The sequence below is a fragment of the Pseudophryne corroboree genome, chromosome 5, assembly GCF_028390025.1.
Source record: "Pseudophryne corroboree isolate aPseCor3 chromosome 5, aPseCor3.hap2, whole genome shotgun sequence".
In the NCBI taxonomy this organism is placed as follows: domain Eukaryota; kingdom Metazoa; phylum Chordata; class Amphibia; order Anura; family Myobatrachidae; genus Pseudophryne; species Pseudophryne corroboree.
The window spans coordinates 36,072,911-36,091,424 of record NC_086448.1 but is presented as its reverse complement, the minus strand read 5'-3'; the positions used below and the strand labels follow the sequence as shown (position 1 = coordinate 36,091,424).

Here is an 18,514-nt window from a genome sequence, read left to right as displayed (position 1 = left end):
AGTGCAGGTGGGGTAGATGTAACAGAGCGTTAGATTTGGGTGGGTTATATGGTTTCTGTGCAGGGTAAATACTGGCTGCTTTATTTTTACACTGCAATTTAGATTTCAGTTGGAACACACCCCACCCAAATCTAACTCTCTCTGCACATGTTACATCTGCCCCACCTGCAGTGTACATTGTTTTGCCCATTAGAGAAAAATGTTGCTGTTGCGATCAGGTCTGAATTAGGCCACATGTTCTTACACCACACCAGCAAAGTATCAGACTGTAATACCGTGCACGGCCCGTGTAACATTGTGCTACCAATTCTAACCACAACCGGTGCTTGGTCACCAAGCTGTGCGACGTGTATGACCTAGAATGAGTAACATTTCCCGGCGTTTTCTTACAAGAGGCTCCTTTCAGTCTTAGCCCAGTCAGCGAAGCACCAACAGTAAGTGATCGTACGAGAGAGAACGCAGGCTGACCTGGCGCAGGTTTATGTAGACCACGCTCTGCAGGAACTCCGAGGCCTCCATGCTCTTCTTCTGTATGGCCAGAACCCGCACCGCTTTCACGCAGGCCTCCAGCTCGATCACCCCGGCCGCCTTGGACTGCAGATAAATAGATATTATTATTAGTGGGCAGGAGAACCAATGACTAGAGCAGTAACTATAAAAATCCATTCAACTCCAACAGAGCGGATTAGAAACTCTCCTGCATTTTATACAAATTCCCAAAGTTAACTCGTTTCAACGACTTTGCCACTTTCGGACATAGCCCCATTCACATACTAAATACGATTTTATTTTAATTTTTCTAATTAATGGAAGAAAATTACAAAAAAGTGACACTGAGGGGTTACTGCGCTGTGACGTACAGATGGGTCCACATTTATCTTGACCTTTAATAGGATTAACTGAGACTGGCCAGTCGAACTTAATCCCCTGCCGTAATGACTTAATCCCCTGCTGTATTGTTCTCTGTATTGTATTGCAGCTGAGAACAATAGATGAGTGGTTTATGCTAATAAGTCATGCTGTGCCTAGGCGCAGAAAACTAGTCAAGATAACCGTGGACCCATCTGTATAGTGGAGATGGGTACTATATGCTGCATTATCACATACGGCGTATTCTAGCGCAGCAGGGGGCTCACGGCGGTCACAGCAGCTAAGCTTACTACAGATCTTTCTATGGGGGTGATTCAGTTTAGCACGATGGCCCGTTCTGGAGCGGCACATAGCGGCCAGAAATATAGCAAGGGTGCCCCACACCCCACAGAGGTGCGCATGTTACCCTGCGCGGTTCAAGATACCGCAAGTGACGGAACCGAGCGCAGCCGTTGCAGCGATGCCCAGTGTTACATCACAATGAATTGAAGTGACCCTCACCCCAGCCATGATTCCGTGAAACATTTCTATGTACACCCCCTAAACTTGCTTATACATCCAGGGTGTAACTACAGCCATGACAGCATGTTCCCAAAACTCCAGGAAATGTTCTCCTGGCTCTAACACGTAGATTATACACATATAACAGCACTGGGAGACGAGCGGTTTGGATTCTGTTCTTCCCACCGAGCTCAGATCCGAAAACGAAGCAGAGTTTTCCTTTCCAGAAAGCTCGGATCGCACAGGCTTTGGATGGCGCATAATGTGCATGTGATTCAAAACACGCGAGATCTGAGCATTCTAGGAAAATGAGGGTATCCCTTGTTTCCAGAGCTGAACCTTGGGGAAAGAAAGAATCCGGGCTGCTTGTCGCTAATAATAACCATTATTGTTGCCGATACACGGAGCTAGCGGCCATTAATAATGAACAGTGCGTAGGCCTCCCGGCGTCTCGCATTACAAGAAAAGAAAAATGGTGGGAAAAAGTGCCCTATGTACGTCACCATAATCAGAGCGCAAAGCTAGAACTGTTCCCCTTTCGCTACGACTAGTTAGGCACACCAACCCCATCATCGCCATGCACCCCTTAGTACAGGTCACCTCCACTGTTACCGGAGGCGGGGGGAGATATGTTTATGTAAATCTTCGCACCCCCAAAGGTGGTCGTTAACATTAATTTCACAAAGCTTCAGCTACAGTAATTTTTAGAAATACAGACATACTGTAACTTTCACAGGCGGAGCTGACCTCACTCCGGGACATTTTGATTCAGTTCAGATTAAAATAAGAATTTACTTACCGATAATTCTATTTCTCGTAGTCCGTAGTGGATGCTGGGGACTCCGTCAGGACCATGGGGAATAGCGGGCTCCGCAGGAGACAGGGCACATCTAAAAAAGCTTTTAGGTCACATGGTGTGTACTGGCTCCTCCCCCTATGACCCTCCTCCAAGCCTCAGTTAGGTACTGTGCCCGGACGAGCGTACACAATAAGGAAGGATCTTGAATCCCGGGTAAGACTCATACCAGCCACACCAATCACACTGTACAACTTGTGATCTGAACCCAGTTAACAGTATGATAACAAAACGAAGTAGCCTCTGAAAAGATGGCTCACAACAAGAATAACCCGATTTTTGTAACAATAACTATGTACAAGCATTGCAGACAATCCACACTTGGGATGGGCGCCCAGCATCCACTACGGACTACGAGAAATAGAATTATCGGTAAGTAAATTCTTATTTTCTCTAACGTCCTAGTGGATGCTGGGGACTCCGTCAGGACCATGGGGATTATACCAAAGCTCCCAAACGGGCGGGAGAGTGCGGATGACTCTGCAGCACCGAATGAGAGAACTCCAGGTCCTCCTTAGCCAGAGTATCAAATTTGTAAAATTTTACAAACGTGTTCTCCCCTGACCACGTAGCTGCTCGGCAAAGTTGTAATGCCGAGACCCCTCGGGCAGCCGCCCAAGATGCGCCCACTTTCCTAGTGGAGTGGGCCTTTACAGATTTAGGCTGTGGCACGCCTGCCACAGAATGTGCAAGTTGGATTGTGCTACAGATCCAACGTGCAATCGTCTGTTTAGACGCAGGAGCACCCATCTTGTTGGGTGCATACAATATAAACAGCAAGTCAGACTTTCTGACTCCAGCCGTCCTAACTATATATATATATATATATATATATATATATTTTTTTAGGGTCCTGACAACGTCTATTAACCTGGAGTCCTCCAAGTCCCTAGAAGCCGCAGGCACCATAATAGGTTGTTTCAGGTGAAAAACCTGACACCCCCTTAGGAAGAAAACTGGAGACGAGTCCCAGTTCTGCCCTGTCCGAATGGAAATTTAAATATGGGCTTTTGTAAGACAAAGCCGCCCATTCTGACAATCGCCTGGCCGAGGCCAGGACCAACAGCATGGTCACTGTCCATGTGAGATATTGGTCAACAGCATGTTCACTTTCCATGTGATATATTTCAAATCCACAGATTTGAGCGGTTCAAACCAATATGATTTTAAGGAATCCCAACACTATGTTGAGATCCCACGGTGCCACTAGAGGCACAAAAAGGGGTGTATATGCAATACTCCCTTGACAATCTGGACTTCAGGAACTGAAGTCAATTCTTTTCGGAAGAAATTCTACAGGGCCGAAACTTAAAACCTTAAAGAACCCCAATTTTAGGCTCAAAACACTCCTGTTTTCAGGAAGTGTAGAATTCGACCTAGTTGAATTTTCTTCGTGGGGCCTTCCTGGCCTCACCCACGCAACATATTTTCACCACATGTGGTGATGACGTTGTGCGGTCACCTCCTTCCTGGCTTTGACCAGGGTAGGTATGACCTCTTATGGAATGCCTTTTTCCTTCAGGATCCGGCATTCAACCGCCATGCCGTCAAACGCAGCCGCGGTAAGTCTTGGAATAGACATGGTACCTGCTGAAGCAAGTCCCTTCTTAGCTCCCCAGGCCCTTAGTCCTCTGTGAGCATCTCTTGAAGTTCCGGGTACCAAGTCCCTCTTGGCCAATCCGGAGTCACGAGTATAGTTCATACTCCTCTATGTCTTATAATTCTCAATACCTTGGTTATGAGAAGCAGAGGAGGGAACACATACACCGACTGTTACACCCACGGTGTTACCAGGACATCCACAGCTATCGCCTGAAGGTCTCATGACCTGGCGCAATACCTGTCCCGTTTTTTGTTCGGGCGGGACGCCATCATTTCCACCTTTGGTCTTTGCCAATGGCTCACAATCATGCGGAAAAACTTCCCTATGAAGTTCCCACTCTCCCAGGTGGAGGTCATGCCTGCTGAGGAAGTCTGCTTCCCAGTCGTCCACTCCCGGAGAGAACACTGCTGACAGTGCTATCACATGATTTTCCGCCTAGCGAAAAATCCTTGCAGTTTTTTCACTGCCCTCCAGCTTCTTGTGTCGCCCTTTCTGTTTACGTGGGCGACTGCCGTGATGTTATCCCACTGGATCAATACCGGCTGACCTTGAAGCAGAGGTCTTGCTAAGTTTAGAGCCTTATAATTTTGCTCTTAGCTCCATCTATGTGGAGAGAATTCTCCAGACTTGATCACACTTTCCTGGAAATTTTTTCCCTGTGTGACTGCTCCCCAGCCTCTCAGGCTGGCCTCCGTGGTCACCAGCATCCAATCCTGAATGCTGAATCTGTGGCCCTCTAGAAGATGAGCACTCTGTAATCACCACAGGAGAGACACCCTTGTCCTTGGATATAGGGTTATCCGCTGATGCATCTGAAGATGCGATCCGGACCATTTGTCCAGCAGATCCCACTGAAGAGTTCTTGCGTGAAATCTGCCGAATGGAATTGCTTCGTAATAAGCCACCATTTTTACCAGGACTCTTGTGCAATGATGCACTGACACTTTTCCTGGTTTTAGGAGGATCCCGATTAGCTCGGATAACTCCCTGGCTTTCTCCTCTGGGAGAAACACCTTTTTCTGGACTGTGTCCAGAATCATCCCTAGGAACAGTAGACGTGTCCTCGGAAAAGCTACGATTTTGGAATATTTAGAATCCACTCGTGCTGTCGTAGAACTATTAAAGATAGTGCTACTCCGACCTCCAACTGTTCTCTGGACCTTGCCCTTATCAGGAAAGCGTCCAAGTTTCTTTTAAGAAGAATCATCATTTCGGCCATTACCTTGGTAAAGACCCGGGGCGCCGTGGACAATCCAAACGGCAGCGTCTGAACTGATAGTGACAGTTCTGTACCACGAACCTGAAGTACCCTTGGTGAGAAGGGCAAATTTGGACATGTAGGTAAATGTCCCTGATATCCAGTGACACCATCTCGTCCCCTTCTTCCTGGTTCGCTATCACTGCTCTGAGTGACTCCATCTTGATTTGAACGCTTGTATGTAAGTGTTCAAATATTTCAGATCTCACCGAGCCGTTTGGCTTCAGTACCACAATATAGTGTGGAATAATACCCCCTCCCTTGTTGTAGGAGGGGTACTTTGATTATCACCTGCTGGGAATACAGCCTGTGAATTGTTTCCAATACTGCCTCCCTGTCGGAGGTAGACGTTGGTAAAACAGACTTCCGGAACTTGTGAGGAGGAGACGTCTCGAATTTCCAATGTACACCTGGGATACTACATGTAGGATCCAGGAGTCCCCTTGCGAGTGAGCCCACTGCGTGCTGAAACTCTTGAGATGACCCCCTACCGCACCTGAGTCCGCTTGTACTGCCCCAGCGTCATGCTGCGGACTTGGCAGAAGCTGTGAAGGGCTTCTGTTCCTGGGAATGGGCTGCTTGCTGCAGTCTTCTTCCCGTTCCTCTACCCCTGGGCAGATATGACTGGCCTTTGCCCGCCTGCCCGTATGGGGACGAAAGGACTGAGACTGAAAAGACTGTGTCCTTTTCTGCTGAGATGTGACTCGGGGAACAAAAGGTGGATTTTTCAGCTGTTGCCATGGCCACCAGGTCCGATGGACCGCCCCTTTATACGGCAATACTTCCATGTGCCGTCTGGAATCTGCCTCACCTGACCACTGTCGTGTCTTCGTCTGGCAGATATGGACATCACATTTACTCTTGATGCCAGAATGCAAATATCCCTCTGCGCATCACGCATATATAGAAATGCATCCTTAAAATGCTCTATAGACAATAAAATCTTGTCCCTGTCAAGGGTATCAAAATTTTCAGTCAGGAAATCCGACCAAGCCCCCTCAGCGCTGCACATCCAGTCTGAGGCGATTGCTGGTCGTAGTATAACACCAGTATGTGTGTATATACTTCTTAGGCTATTTTTCAGCTTCCTATCAGCTGGCTCCTTGAGGGCGGCCGTATCTGGAGACGGTAACGCCACTTGTTTTTATAAGCGTGTGAGCGCCTTATCCACCCTAAGGTGTGTTTCCCAACTCGCCCTTACTTCTGGCGGGAAAGGGTATACCGCCCATAACTTTCTATCGGAGGAACCCCACGTATCATCACACACTTCATTTAATTTATCTGATTCAGGCAAAACTACAAGTAGTTTATTCACACCCTACAAAATACCCTTATTTGTGGTACTTGTAGTATCAGAAATATGTAACACCTCCTTCATGCCCTTAACATGTAACGTGTGGCTCTAAAGGAAAATACGTTTGTTTCTTCACCGTCGACACTGGAGTCAGTGTCCGTGAGGTAAATGGGCGTTTTTACAAGCCCCTGACGGTGTCTGAGACGCCTGGACAGGTACTAATTTGTTTGCCGGTCGTCTCATGTCGTCAACCGGCTCGCAGCGTGTTGACATGATCACGTACTTCCACAAGTAAGCCATCCATTCCGGTGTCGACTCCCTAGAGAGTGACATCACCATTACAGGCAATTTGCTCCGCCTCCTCACCAACATTTTCCTCATACATGTCGACACACACGTACCGACATACAGCACACACACAGGGAATGCTCTGATAGAGGACAGGACCCACTAGCCCTTTGGGGAGACAGAGGGAGAGTTTGCCAGCACACACCAAAATGCTATAATTATACAGGGACAACCTTTATAAAAGTGTTCCTCCCTTATAGCATTTAATATATATTTATATCGCCAAATCAGTGCCCCCCCTCTCTGTTTTAACCCTGTTTCTGTAGTGCAGTGCAGGGGAGAGCATGGGAGCCTTCCCCTCAGCCTTTCTGTGAGGGAAAATGGCGCTGTGTGCTGAGGAGAATAAGCTCCGCCCCCTTTTCGGCGGGCTTTTTCTCCCGGTTTTTAAGAACTGGCCTGGGTTAAAATACATACATATAGCCTTAATGGCTATATGTGATGTATTTATTTTGCCAATAAGGTACTTATATTGCTGCCCAGGGCGCCCCCAGCAGCGCCCTGCACCCTCCGTGACTAGGTCAGTGAGCCGTGTGACAACAATGGCGCACAGCTGCAGTGCTGTGCGCTACCTTCATGAAGACTGTGAAGTCTTCTGCCGCCTGTTTCCGGACCTCCGTTCTGCCGTCTTCTTCAGCGTCTGTAAGGGGGATCGGCGGCGCGGCTCCGGGACGAACCCCAGGCTGACCTGTGTTCCGACTCCCTCTGGAGCTCAGTGTCCAGTAGCCTAAGATCCCAATCCATCCTGCACGCAGGTGAGTTGGAGATCTCTCCCCTAAGTCCCTCGTTGCAGTGATCCTGTTGCCAGCAGGAATCACTGAATGAAACCTAAAAAAAAAACTTTTCTAAACAGCTCTTTAAGAGAGCCACCTAGATTGCACCCTTCTCGGACGGGCACAAAAACCTAACTGAGGCTTGGAGGAGGGTCATAGGGGGAGGAGCCAGTACACACCATGTGACCTAAAAGCTTTTTTAGATGTGCCCTGTCTCCTGCGGAGCCCGCTATTCCCCATGGTCCTGACGGAGTCCCCAGCATCCACTAGGACGTTAGAGAAAAATAAATAAGGATCTGTCTAATTCTAAGCACTAAGACGCAGATGACGCTTCTCCCTCTGTAGCAGCTGTAAACCTGAATCACAGCACAAGCGTCAGGCGGACATACAGTAGGTCGGACGGGTAACACTCACTGCGCTCTCTGACAAGGAGGTCAGGCGTGTCGCTAGTGATGTGTGTGTGAGGTCAGTCATAGGACATGAACTGCGAATGTTTCACCACAGGGGATAAAGCATTAATTATACTAAGAGGAAAAGACTCGCTTAACATTTATCACAAACGCCTGGGAATGTATCAGCATAATTAACGCTGTAAATCTCTAAGAGACTTCGAACTCAGGTCTGTGAAATCATAAACAAGGAGATACGAACATAGGAGTCAATTTGCATAATCTAGTGACCAATATCAACCAGACGTCTCAAAATGATCTGCTAGATTGTTAGCCATTGGGAACAGTACTATGCCAGAACTCAGAGAATAAAAGTGTTCCCGCAGATATGACCTCCGCAACTGCACAGCTGTCTCAGTCTCTAGAAAAAAAAATTTGGCCCATCATGGTGGGTTTCTAGGTACTCAGGACCCCCCCCTGCGTGCACCACTGAGTGCAAAAATACTAAGTGGCTGCTCTAAGAGCATAAACTTGGAGCATAGTGTCCTGCAAGTACCATACCTTCCCATAATAAGAGATGGCCTCTTTGTACTTCTCTATAACATCGTCTGGGCTCAGGCAGTTCTTGGCGCGTCCAATCTCCGTGCTGGCGTCTAAATTAATCCCGTTGGTGGAGAGGGCGCCTATTCAGAGTAAACATTTTTTATTTGCCTTAAATAAGGACACCCAATATCACAGATATTATAATTTCGTAATAGAAAAGTTATAAGGCAGAATCGAGAACTGAGGTTATATAACATCTAGGCTGCTGTGTTATTAGCTAGATCAGACCTGGCCAACCTGTGTCTCTCCAGCTGTTGTGAAACTACACTTCCCAGCATGCCCTGCCATAGTTTTAACTTTCCCTAATAGCAAAACTGTGGCAGGGCATGCTGGGATGTGTAGTTTCACAACAGCTGGAGAGCCACAGGGTGGCCAGGCCTGAGCTAGATGATGGGGATGTGTATAGCTCAGTGTGTGCAGGTGCAGCAATAGGTGGCTGTGTTATTGCCGTTAGATGATGGGGATGTGTATAGCTCAGCCTGTGGCAGATGCAGAAATAGGTGGCTGTGTTATTGCCGTTAGATGATGAGGATGTGTATAGCTCAGCCTGTGGCAGATGCAGCAATAGGAGGCTGTGTTATTGCCGTTATATGATGGGGATGTGTATAGCTCACTGTGCGCAGGTGTAGCAATAGGCGGAGGTGTTATTGCCGTTAGATGATGGGGATGTGTATAGCTCAGCCTGTGGCAGATGCAGCAATAGGTGGCTGTGTTATTGCCATTAGATGATGGGGATGTGTATAGTTCAGCCTGTGGCAGATGCAGCAATAGGCAGCTGTGTTATTGCCGTTAGATGATTGATATGTGTATAGCTCAGCCTGTGGCAGATGCAGCAATATGCGGCTGTGTTATTGCCGTTAGATGATTGATATGTGTATAGCTCAGCCTGTGGCAGATGCAGCAATAGGCGGCTGTGTTATTGCAGTTAGATGATGGGGATGTGTATAGCTCAGCCTGTGGCAGATGCAGCAATAGGCGGCTGTGTTATTGCCATTAGATGATGAGGATGTGTATAGCTCAGCCTGTGGCAGATGCAGAAATAGGTGGCTGTGTTATTGCCGTTAGATGATGAGGATGTGTATAGCTCAGCCTGTGGCAGATGCAGCAATAGGAGGCTGTGTTATTGCCGTTAGATGATGGGGATGTGTATAGCTCACTGTGCGCAGGTGTAGCAATAGGCGGAGGTGTTATTGCCGTTAGATGATGGGGATGTGTATAGCTCAGCCTGTGGCAGATGCAGCAATAGGTGGCTGTGTTATTGCCGTTAGATGATGGGGATGTGTATAGCTCAGCCTGTGGCAGATGCAGCAATAGGTGGCTGTGTTATTGCCGTTAGATGATGGGGATGTGTATAGCTCACTGTGCGCAGGTGTAGCAATAGGCGGAGGTGTTATTGCCGTTAGATGATGGGGATGTGTATAGTTCAGCCTGTGGCAGATGCAGCAATAGGCAGCTGTGTTATTGCCGTTAGATGATTGATATGTGTATAGCTCAGCCTGTGGCAGATGCAGCAATACGCGGCTGTGTTATTGCCGTTAGATGATTGATATGTGTATAGCTCAGCCTGTGGCAGATGCAGCAATAGGCGGCTGTGTTATTGCAGTTAGATGATGGGGATGTGTATAGCTCAGCCTGTGGCAGATGCAGCAATAGGCGGCTGTGTTATTGCCATTAGATGATGAGGATGTGTATAGCTCAGCCTGTGGCAGATGCAGCAATAGGTGGCTGTGTTATTGCCATTAGATGATGGGGATGTATTTAGCTCAGCCTGTGGGAGATGCAGCAATAGGTGGCTGTGTTATTGCCGTTAGATGATGGGGATGTGTATAGCTCAGCCTGTGGCAGATGCAGCAATAGGCGGCTGTGTTATTGCCATTAGATGATGATGAGGATGTGTATAGCTCAGCCTGTGGCAGATGCAGCAATAGGCGGCTGTGTTATTGCCATTAGATGATGGGGATGTGTATAGCTCAGCCTGTGGGAGATGCAGCAATAGGAGGCTGTGTTATTGCCGTTAGATGATGGGGATGTGTATAGCTCAGCCTGTGGGAGATGCAGCAATAGGCGGCTGTGTTATTGCCATTAGATGATGAGGATGTGTATAGCTCAGCCTGTGGCAGATGCAGCAATAGGCGGCTGTGTTATTGCCATTAGATGATGAGGATGTGTGTAGCTCAGCCTGTAGCAGATGCAGCAATAGGTGGCTGTGTTATTGCAGTTAGATGATGAGGATGTGTATAGCTCAGCCTGTGGCAGATGCAGCAATAGGCGGCTGTGTTATTGCCATTAGATGATGAGGATGTGTATAGCTCAGCCTGTGGCAGATGCAGCAATAGGCGGCTGTGTTATTGCAGTTAGATGATGGGGATGTGTATAGCTCAGCCTGTGGGAGATGCAGCAATAGATCTCTACGTTATTGCCATTAGCTGATGGGGGTGTATATAGCGTATTGTGTGATGAAAGGCAGATACATCACAAGGTAAGGGAAATGCTGAGCAAGGCTCTTGAAGATACATAGTGAACCACAGCACTTCCCACAGGGGCCAAAACCTATTAAGAATATAACATGAACATCATAAAAATAAAAAAAATACATTTCAGGTTGCGCATTTAGTAACAAGTTAGAAGCAATAAATATAGAACTTATCCGTGGGCACCAGGAACTGCCATTAATTTACAGCAAGATTAACAATCTCACAGAACCATTTGTCACCCTGATTAGGAGACCACACATCCCCATTCACCATACTGCACCTTCTGGGTACTGACCTGGGTCAATAAGGACTTCCTGCGCTCCTGATCACATGAAGAACAAGAGAGAGAGAACAGAACATCAGAATGGCGGCCACATACAGTAATCACACCTATATTCAGGATTAGACCGCTATTATTCACTAGTTACCAGCCCGTCAACATGACGGAACAACCTAACAGTAAGGTCAGCACCGGCGGCTGTGCGCGTCCGAACAGAGCAACAATTGAACAATCAGGCGCCATCTAGTGGCTGCAGGTGCGAGAGAAAAAAACGCTTGAATCGCCCCCATAGAGGTGAGGAGCAGCACTCGTTTTTTATTATATAGGATAAGATGCATCAAGGGTTCCGTAGCACTATCTATGGGGGAAAAGGAAAAAGATACATAGGTACCGACTAATATAGACAGTGTATAAATTAACAAAGATACATAATTATAGTGTGCATTTACCATATAGAGGGCTCTGCTCATAACAATTTATAATCTAGAGGCGTGTCCCCATACACCTAGCCTCCAATCACGCCAAACAGCCCAGGGCTGGCAGGGGTAGGAGGAGGGGTGGTGAGCTAGAAGTGAGTATTAGGGAATATGTTCAGGCTGGGAGATGGGATGACAGGGTAATGGAGCGATGGAGATGATTCCAGAGGTTAGGAGGGGCCTGGGTGTCATCCTAAGCTCACACATACACAATACACTAGTACACAACATAACGGGAGGCATTTGATATCCAGGCTGTTAGAATCCCGGCGCTCACCATACTGACGCCGGAATCTCAACAGCCGGCATACCGACAACTATTCTCCCTCTTGGGGTGTCCACGACACCCCTGGATGGAGAATAAATAGCATAGCGGTTGGCCCTGGGTTCCTCCTAATGCAAGACAATGCTAGACCTCATGTGGCTGGAGTGTGTCAGCAGTTCCTGCAAGACGAAGGCATTGATGCTATGGACTGGCCCGCCCGTTCCCCAGACCTGAATTCAATTGAGCACATCTGGGACATCATGTCTCGCTCCATCCACCAACGCCACGTTGCACCACAGACTGTCCAGGAGTTGGCGGATGCTTTAGTCCAGGTCTGGGAGGAGATCCCTCAGGAGACCATCCGCCACCTCATCAGGAGCATGCCCAGGCTTTGTAGGGAGGTCATACAGGCACGTGGAGGCCACACACACTACTGAGCCTCATTTTGACTTGTTTTAAGGACATTACATCAAAGTTGGATCAGCTTGTAGTGTGTTTTTCCACTTTCATTTTGAGTGTTAGTCCAAATCCAGACCTCCATGGGTTAATAATTTGATTTCCATTGATAATTTTTATGTGATTTTGTTGTCAGCACATTCAACTATGTAAAGAACAAAGGCCCTCATTCCGAGTTGTTCGCTCGGTATTTTTCATCGCATCGCAGTGAAAATCCGCTTAGTACGCATGCGCAATGTTCGCACTGCGACTGCGCCAAGTAACTTTACTATGATGAAAGTATTTTTACTCACGGCTTTTTCTTCGCTCCGGCGATCGTAATGTGATTGACAGGAAATGGGTGTTACTGGGCGGAAACACGGCGTTTCAGGGGCGTGTGGCTGAAAACGCTACCGTTTCCGGAAAAAACGCAGGAGTGGCCGGAGAAACGGTGGGAGTGCCTGGGCGAACGCTGGGTGTGTTTGTGACGTCAACCAGGAACGACAAGCACTGAAATGATCGCACAGGCAGAGTAAGTCTGGAGCTACTCTGAAACTGCTAAGTAGTTAGTAATCGCAATATTGCGAATACATCGGTCGCAATTTTAAGAAGCTAAGATTCACTCCCAGTAGGCGGCGGCTTAGCGTGTGTAACTCTGCTAAAATCGCCTTGCGACCGATCAACTCGGAATGAGGGCCAAAGTATTTAATAAGAATATTTCATTCATTCAGATCTAGGCTGTGTTATTTTAGCGTTCCCTTTATTTTTTTGAGCAGTGTATATATTTTTTTTTTGTTTCTTTTGTTTGGACAACCTGTGCACGCTATGCCCACCACGACTTGGTTCATTTAAATATAAGTGGTGAGACTCTCCGCAGCATGAGGTGTCGTTTGCGGACAAAAATAAAAAATTGTTCTTATGTTTGTACAACCTGCGTGCGCTGTAACCCACTGTGACTTTGTTCATGTAAATATAAGCGGTGTGACTCCCTGTAGTGTGAGTTGACATTTGCAAAAAAAAAAAAAAATTCAAAAAAAGTAAAAAATATAACAAAAACTTAAAACAACTTTGCTGTGGCTAGAGGCCAATCTCTTTTTTTCAATCCCGGGTATCAGAATTGTAAAATGGAGATTCATGGTAGACTTACCATAATTAAATCTCTTTCTGCGAGGTACACTGGATTCCACCGGGAATAACATCGGGGTGTAGAGTTGTATCTTGATCCGAGGCACCAACAGGCTAAAGCTTTGACTTTTCCCAGGATGCACTGCACTGCCTCCTCTATAGCCCCGCCTCCAGGCACTGGAGCTCAGTTTTGTTAACCAGTCCAATGCAGTAGTAGGTAAGAGAGACGGTAGATGTTAATCACACAGACCCACATTCTCACGACAGGAGAATGTACCAGCGGCTAATGCCATACAAACCCAAAGAAGCTAAGTGCGTCAGGGTGGGCGCCCTCTGGAATCCAGTGTACCTCGCAGAAAGATTTAACCATGGTAAGTCTTACCATAAATCTCCTTTTCTGCAGCGGGGTACACTGGTATTCCACAGGGAATAACATCGGGGGTGTCCTAAAGCAGTTCCTCATGGGAGGAGACGCAATGTAGCGGGTACAAGAACCCGGCGTCCAAAGGAGGCATCCTGGGAGGCGGAAATATCGAAGGCATAGAACCTGATGAACGTGTTCACAGAATACCACATAGTCGCCTCGCACAATTGTTCAGCGGACGCGCCACGGCGGGCCGCCCAAGAAGGTCCAACAGACAGAGTAGAATGGGTTTTGATAGCAGCAGGAGCTGGGAGGCCAGCCTGCGCATAGGCTTGTGCAATCACCATTCTAATCCATCTGGCCAAGGTTTGTTTATTCGCAGGCCAGCCATGTTTGTGAAAACCAAAAAGTACAAAAAGGGAATCTGACCTCCTGATAGAGGCAGTACTCTCCATATATATATACGGAGAGCCCGTACCACATCCAAAGACCGCTCTTTGGAGGACAAACCAGGAGAGATAAAGGCCGGAAACCACAATCTCTTGGTTAAGATGAAAAGATGATACCACCTTAGGTAGATAACCAGGGCGAGTTTGAAGAACTGCCCAGTCACGGTGAGAAATCAGAAAGGGTGGACGACAATACAAAACACCTAAGTCCGACACCCTCCTAGCAGAGGCAATAGCCAATAAAAACACAACCTTAGGTGTAAGACATTTAAGATCCACATACTCAAGAGGTTCGAATGGAGACTCTTGCAGGGCATTTAAGACAACAGACAGATTCCATGGAGCCACAGGAGGGACATAGGAAGGCTGAATCCTTAAAACACCCTGAGTGAAGGGATGAACGTCAGGAATATACACAGTTTTCCTCTGAAACCACACCGACAAGGTAGATATATGAACCTTGAGGGAGGCCAGACGAAGGCCTAAATCTAGGCCTTGTTGCAGAAAAGCCAAAAGCCTAGAAGTTCTGAATGAATAGGCATCATAATTCTTAGCAGCACACCAGGTGAAATAAGATTCCAGACCCTGTAATAAATCCGTGCAGAAGCCGGTTTGTGGGCCTTCATCATAGTTTGAATATCCGCATCAGAGAATCCTTTGGCCCTCAGGAGTGAAGCTTCAAGAGTCACACCGTCAAAGCCAGTCTGGCCAGGTCCAGATAGACACAAGGGCCCTGAACGAGGAGGTCTGGGCATTGAGGAAGTAGAAGATGATGCTCTATCGAGAGACCCTGCAGGTCTGAGAACCAATGACGTCTGGGCCGCGCTGGAGTGACTAGAATTAGTATTCCTTTATCTTGCTTGAACTTCCGAAGTGCTCTGGGCAGGAGTGACACTGGAGGGAACACGTATGGCAGCCGAAAGTTCCATGGAATTGCCAATGCGTCCACGAACGCTGCTTGAGGATCCCTTGTCCTTGATCCGAAGACCGGAACCTTGTGATTGTGTCGAGACGCCATCAGGTCTACGTCTGGTCGGCCCCACTTGTCCACTAGGAGTTGAAAGACTTCCGGATGAAGACTCCACTCTCCAGCGTGAACGTCCTGATGACTGAGGAAGTCCGCTTACCAATTGAGGACTCCGGGGATGAACACTGCCAATATTGCTGGCAAATGGCGTTCCGCCCAACGGAGGATTTTTGATACTTCCATCATTGCCATGCGGCTTTGAGTGCCGCCTTGATGATTTATGTACGCCACCGTGGTGGCTTGTCTGATTGTACTTCAATAGGCCTGTTCCGTACTAGAGGCAGGGTCAGTGTCAACGCATTGAACACAGCCCGCAATTCCAGAATGTGTATCGGGAGGAGGAACTCCTCCTTAGTCCACCGACCCTGGAAAGAGTGTTGCTCCAACACCGCACCCCAACCCCGCAAACTAGCATCCGTTGTCAGGAGGACCGGGATGGAGATCCAGAAGGGACGGCCCCTGATCAACTGTTGGTCCTATAGCCACCAGCTCAGTGACAGACGAACATTAGGAGTCAATGAGATAATTTGAGACCTGATCCGATGAGACAGACAGTCCCACTTGGAAAGAATTAACCTCTGCAGAGGGCAGACTGAAATTGAGCGTACTCTATCATGTCGAAAGCAGACACCATGAGGCCTAGTTCTTGCATCACCGAGTGTATCGACACTCTTGGGCGAGAGAGGAAATATCTAATCCTGTCCTGAAGTTTCAGGACTTTCTCTGGAGACAAAAACAATCGTTGGTGCACCATGCTCCGAGTAGGGACCAGCGAGGACTTCTTCCAGTTGATGAGCCACCCGTGGGCTTGTAGGAATTGGACCGTCAGTTCCAGGTGACTGAGGAGAACCTCTTGGGAGTTCGCCAGGATCAGCAAGTCATCCAGATACGGCAGGATCCTGATACCCTGACGGCGTAAAAGAGCCGTCATCACGGCCATGACCACGGTGAAGATCTGAGGGGCCGTGGCCAATCCAAAAGGCAGTGCCTGGAATTGATAGTGTAGGTTGCCAATAGCAAACCGCAGATATTGCTGATGAGACATGGCAATAGATATATGCAGGTAAGCATCCTGTATGTCCAGGGATAACATATAGTCTTCAGGTTCCATGGCCAGTACTATAGAGCACAGAGTTTCTACTCTCACAAACTTGTTCAATGATTTGAGGTTGAGTATAGGCCGGAAGGACCCATTTGGTTTTGGAACTAGAAACATGGTCGAATAGTAACCACTGCCTCTCTGAGACAGAGGTACCGGCACTACCACTCCTGTATCCAGGAGGGATTGTACAACCAAGTGTAGAGCTTGCACCTTTAACGGATCCGCAGGGAAAACAGTTGTGCAAAACTGGTGAGGGGGACGTCTCTTGAAAGTAAGAGACAACTTCCCGTGAGAGACAACTTCCCGCACCTAGGCGCCGAAGTGGTCTTTAACCAGGCCTGGGCGAACTGCAGAAGACAGCCTCCCACCCTAGGGTCCCCCCCAAGGCGAGGACAGCCCCGTCATGCAGCAGGCTTGTCTTGTTTGGAAGCAGATTGACGGGCGGCCCAGGATTGTTTCGATTTAGGCTTAGTGGCCTTTGCTTTTCCTGGAGGTCAAAAAGGAACGAAAGGTGGAACTCTTAGCCTTTGGAACAGAAGGATTCGTATTTGGGAGACACGCAGTCTTGGCAGTAGCCAAGTCGGTCACAATCTTGTTCAGATCCTCCCCAAATAGGATGTCTCCCTTAAAAGGGAGCACCTCCAAGGTCATTTTGGAGTCCAGGTCCACCTTCCAGGACCTCAACCACATAATTTGGCGAGCCAGCATAGACGTAGTAGATGCCTTGGCCGCCATTACACTTGTATCAGAGGCCGCCTTCTGAATAAAGTGGGAGGCTGTGGTAATATAAGACAGATATTGTCTGGCAGTGTCAGAAAAATCCTGAGGCAGCTCATCCTCAATTGCCTGAACCCATGCTTCAATACCTTTTGTAGCCCAGGAGGCTGCCATTGTCTATGTACAGCGCCAGTAAGGGAATAAATAGACTTCAGCCAACCCTCCACACGCTTATCCGTCAGTTCCTTCAGTGAGGTGACAGTGGTGACAGGCAGAGTAGATGACACCACAAGACGGACGACATGAGAGTCCAACGGCGGTGGGGTTTCCCACTTGTTGCTCAACTCCGCAGGGATAGGATAACGAGCTAGCATCTTTTTAGACAGGGAAAATTTCTTTCCTGGAGACTACCAGGATTCCTGACGTATGTCAATTAAATGGACAGAATGTGGTAAGACTACTTTAGCAACCTTCTGACGTTTGAACTTATCAGGTTTCTTAGATGCAGTAGGAGGCTCAATGTCATCATCAATTTGAATAATTAGCTTAATAGCCTCCACTAGGTCAGGAACATCAACCTGTGTTGTAGATTCCTCATCAGAAGCAACTGTATCAGTGTCTGACGGATCAGTATATTCCTCATCTTCATCGGAAGAATTATCCGAAATATTAGTGGCTTGTGAGGCAGAAATGGCCCGTTTAGATGACCCCTTGGTCCCAGAGGAGCGTGGGGAAGAGTTTTGTCTAACCAAAGACTGATTTCATTGTTGTAATTGGGTAGATAGAGTATCAGCCCAGGGCGGATTACCTACAGGAACAATATGTGGCTGCAATGGGACAGGAAGTCCCACAGGGGGCGTTAGACATGTCACAAGTGTAGTCAGCAGACTTGAGAACGCTGCCCAGGGTGAGTCCTAATTTGCCACAGGTGCTGCAGGTTGACTGGGTGTGTGGCACTCAGCACCTGAATCAGCAGCTAAAACTTCCCCCTCAGGTAAATCCGTGGTGACAGTACTGCAGTGTGCAGAAGCGTCCGCAGATGTCCCGCCCTGTGGAGCAGACATTATAAGGAATGTAGCCTTAAGGCATAACAGTACAATATAGCCAGACAAACACAACACCTGCAAATAACCCCCTATGTTATGTGACAGTAAACACAGTACACAAAACAGAGGATTTAAGCGGTATGAGGTGACTGAAACACAGTAAAAACACCCAATCGTATATTCTGTGTAACACAATAAATAATAAGATTTTACTCACCGGTAAATCTATTTCTCGTAGTCTGTAGTGGATGCTGGGACTCCG

General features: G+C 47.8%; 1 protein-coding gene across 2 annotated transcripts in view; it reads right to left on the bottom strand.

Moving 5' to 3' along the window:
- The window catches only part of TRAPPC9 (trafficking protein particle complex subunit 9), a 1,110,831-nt gene that overhangs the window by 1,037,609 nt on the left and 54,708 nt on the right, over positions 1 to 18,514 (bottom strand). For both annotated transcript variants that reach the window (XM_063921220.1, XM_063921221.1), the window contains exons 5-7: positions 11,262 to 11,288; positions 8,451 to 8,572; positions 469 to 594 (exon numbers count right to left, since the gene is read on the bottom strand). In XM_063921220.1, the coding sequence (XP_063777290.1) occupies positions 469 to 594; positions 8,451 to 8,572; positions 11,262 to 11,288 (275 nt within the window). The remainder of the gene's footprint in view (positions 1 to 468; positions 595 to 8,450; positions 8,573 to 11,261; positions 11,289 to 18,514) is intronic.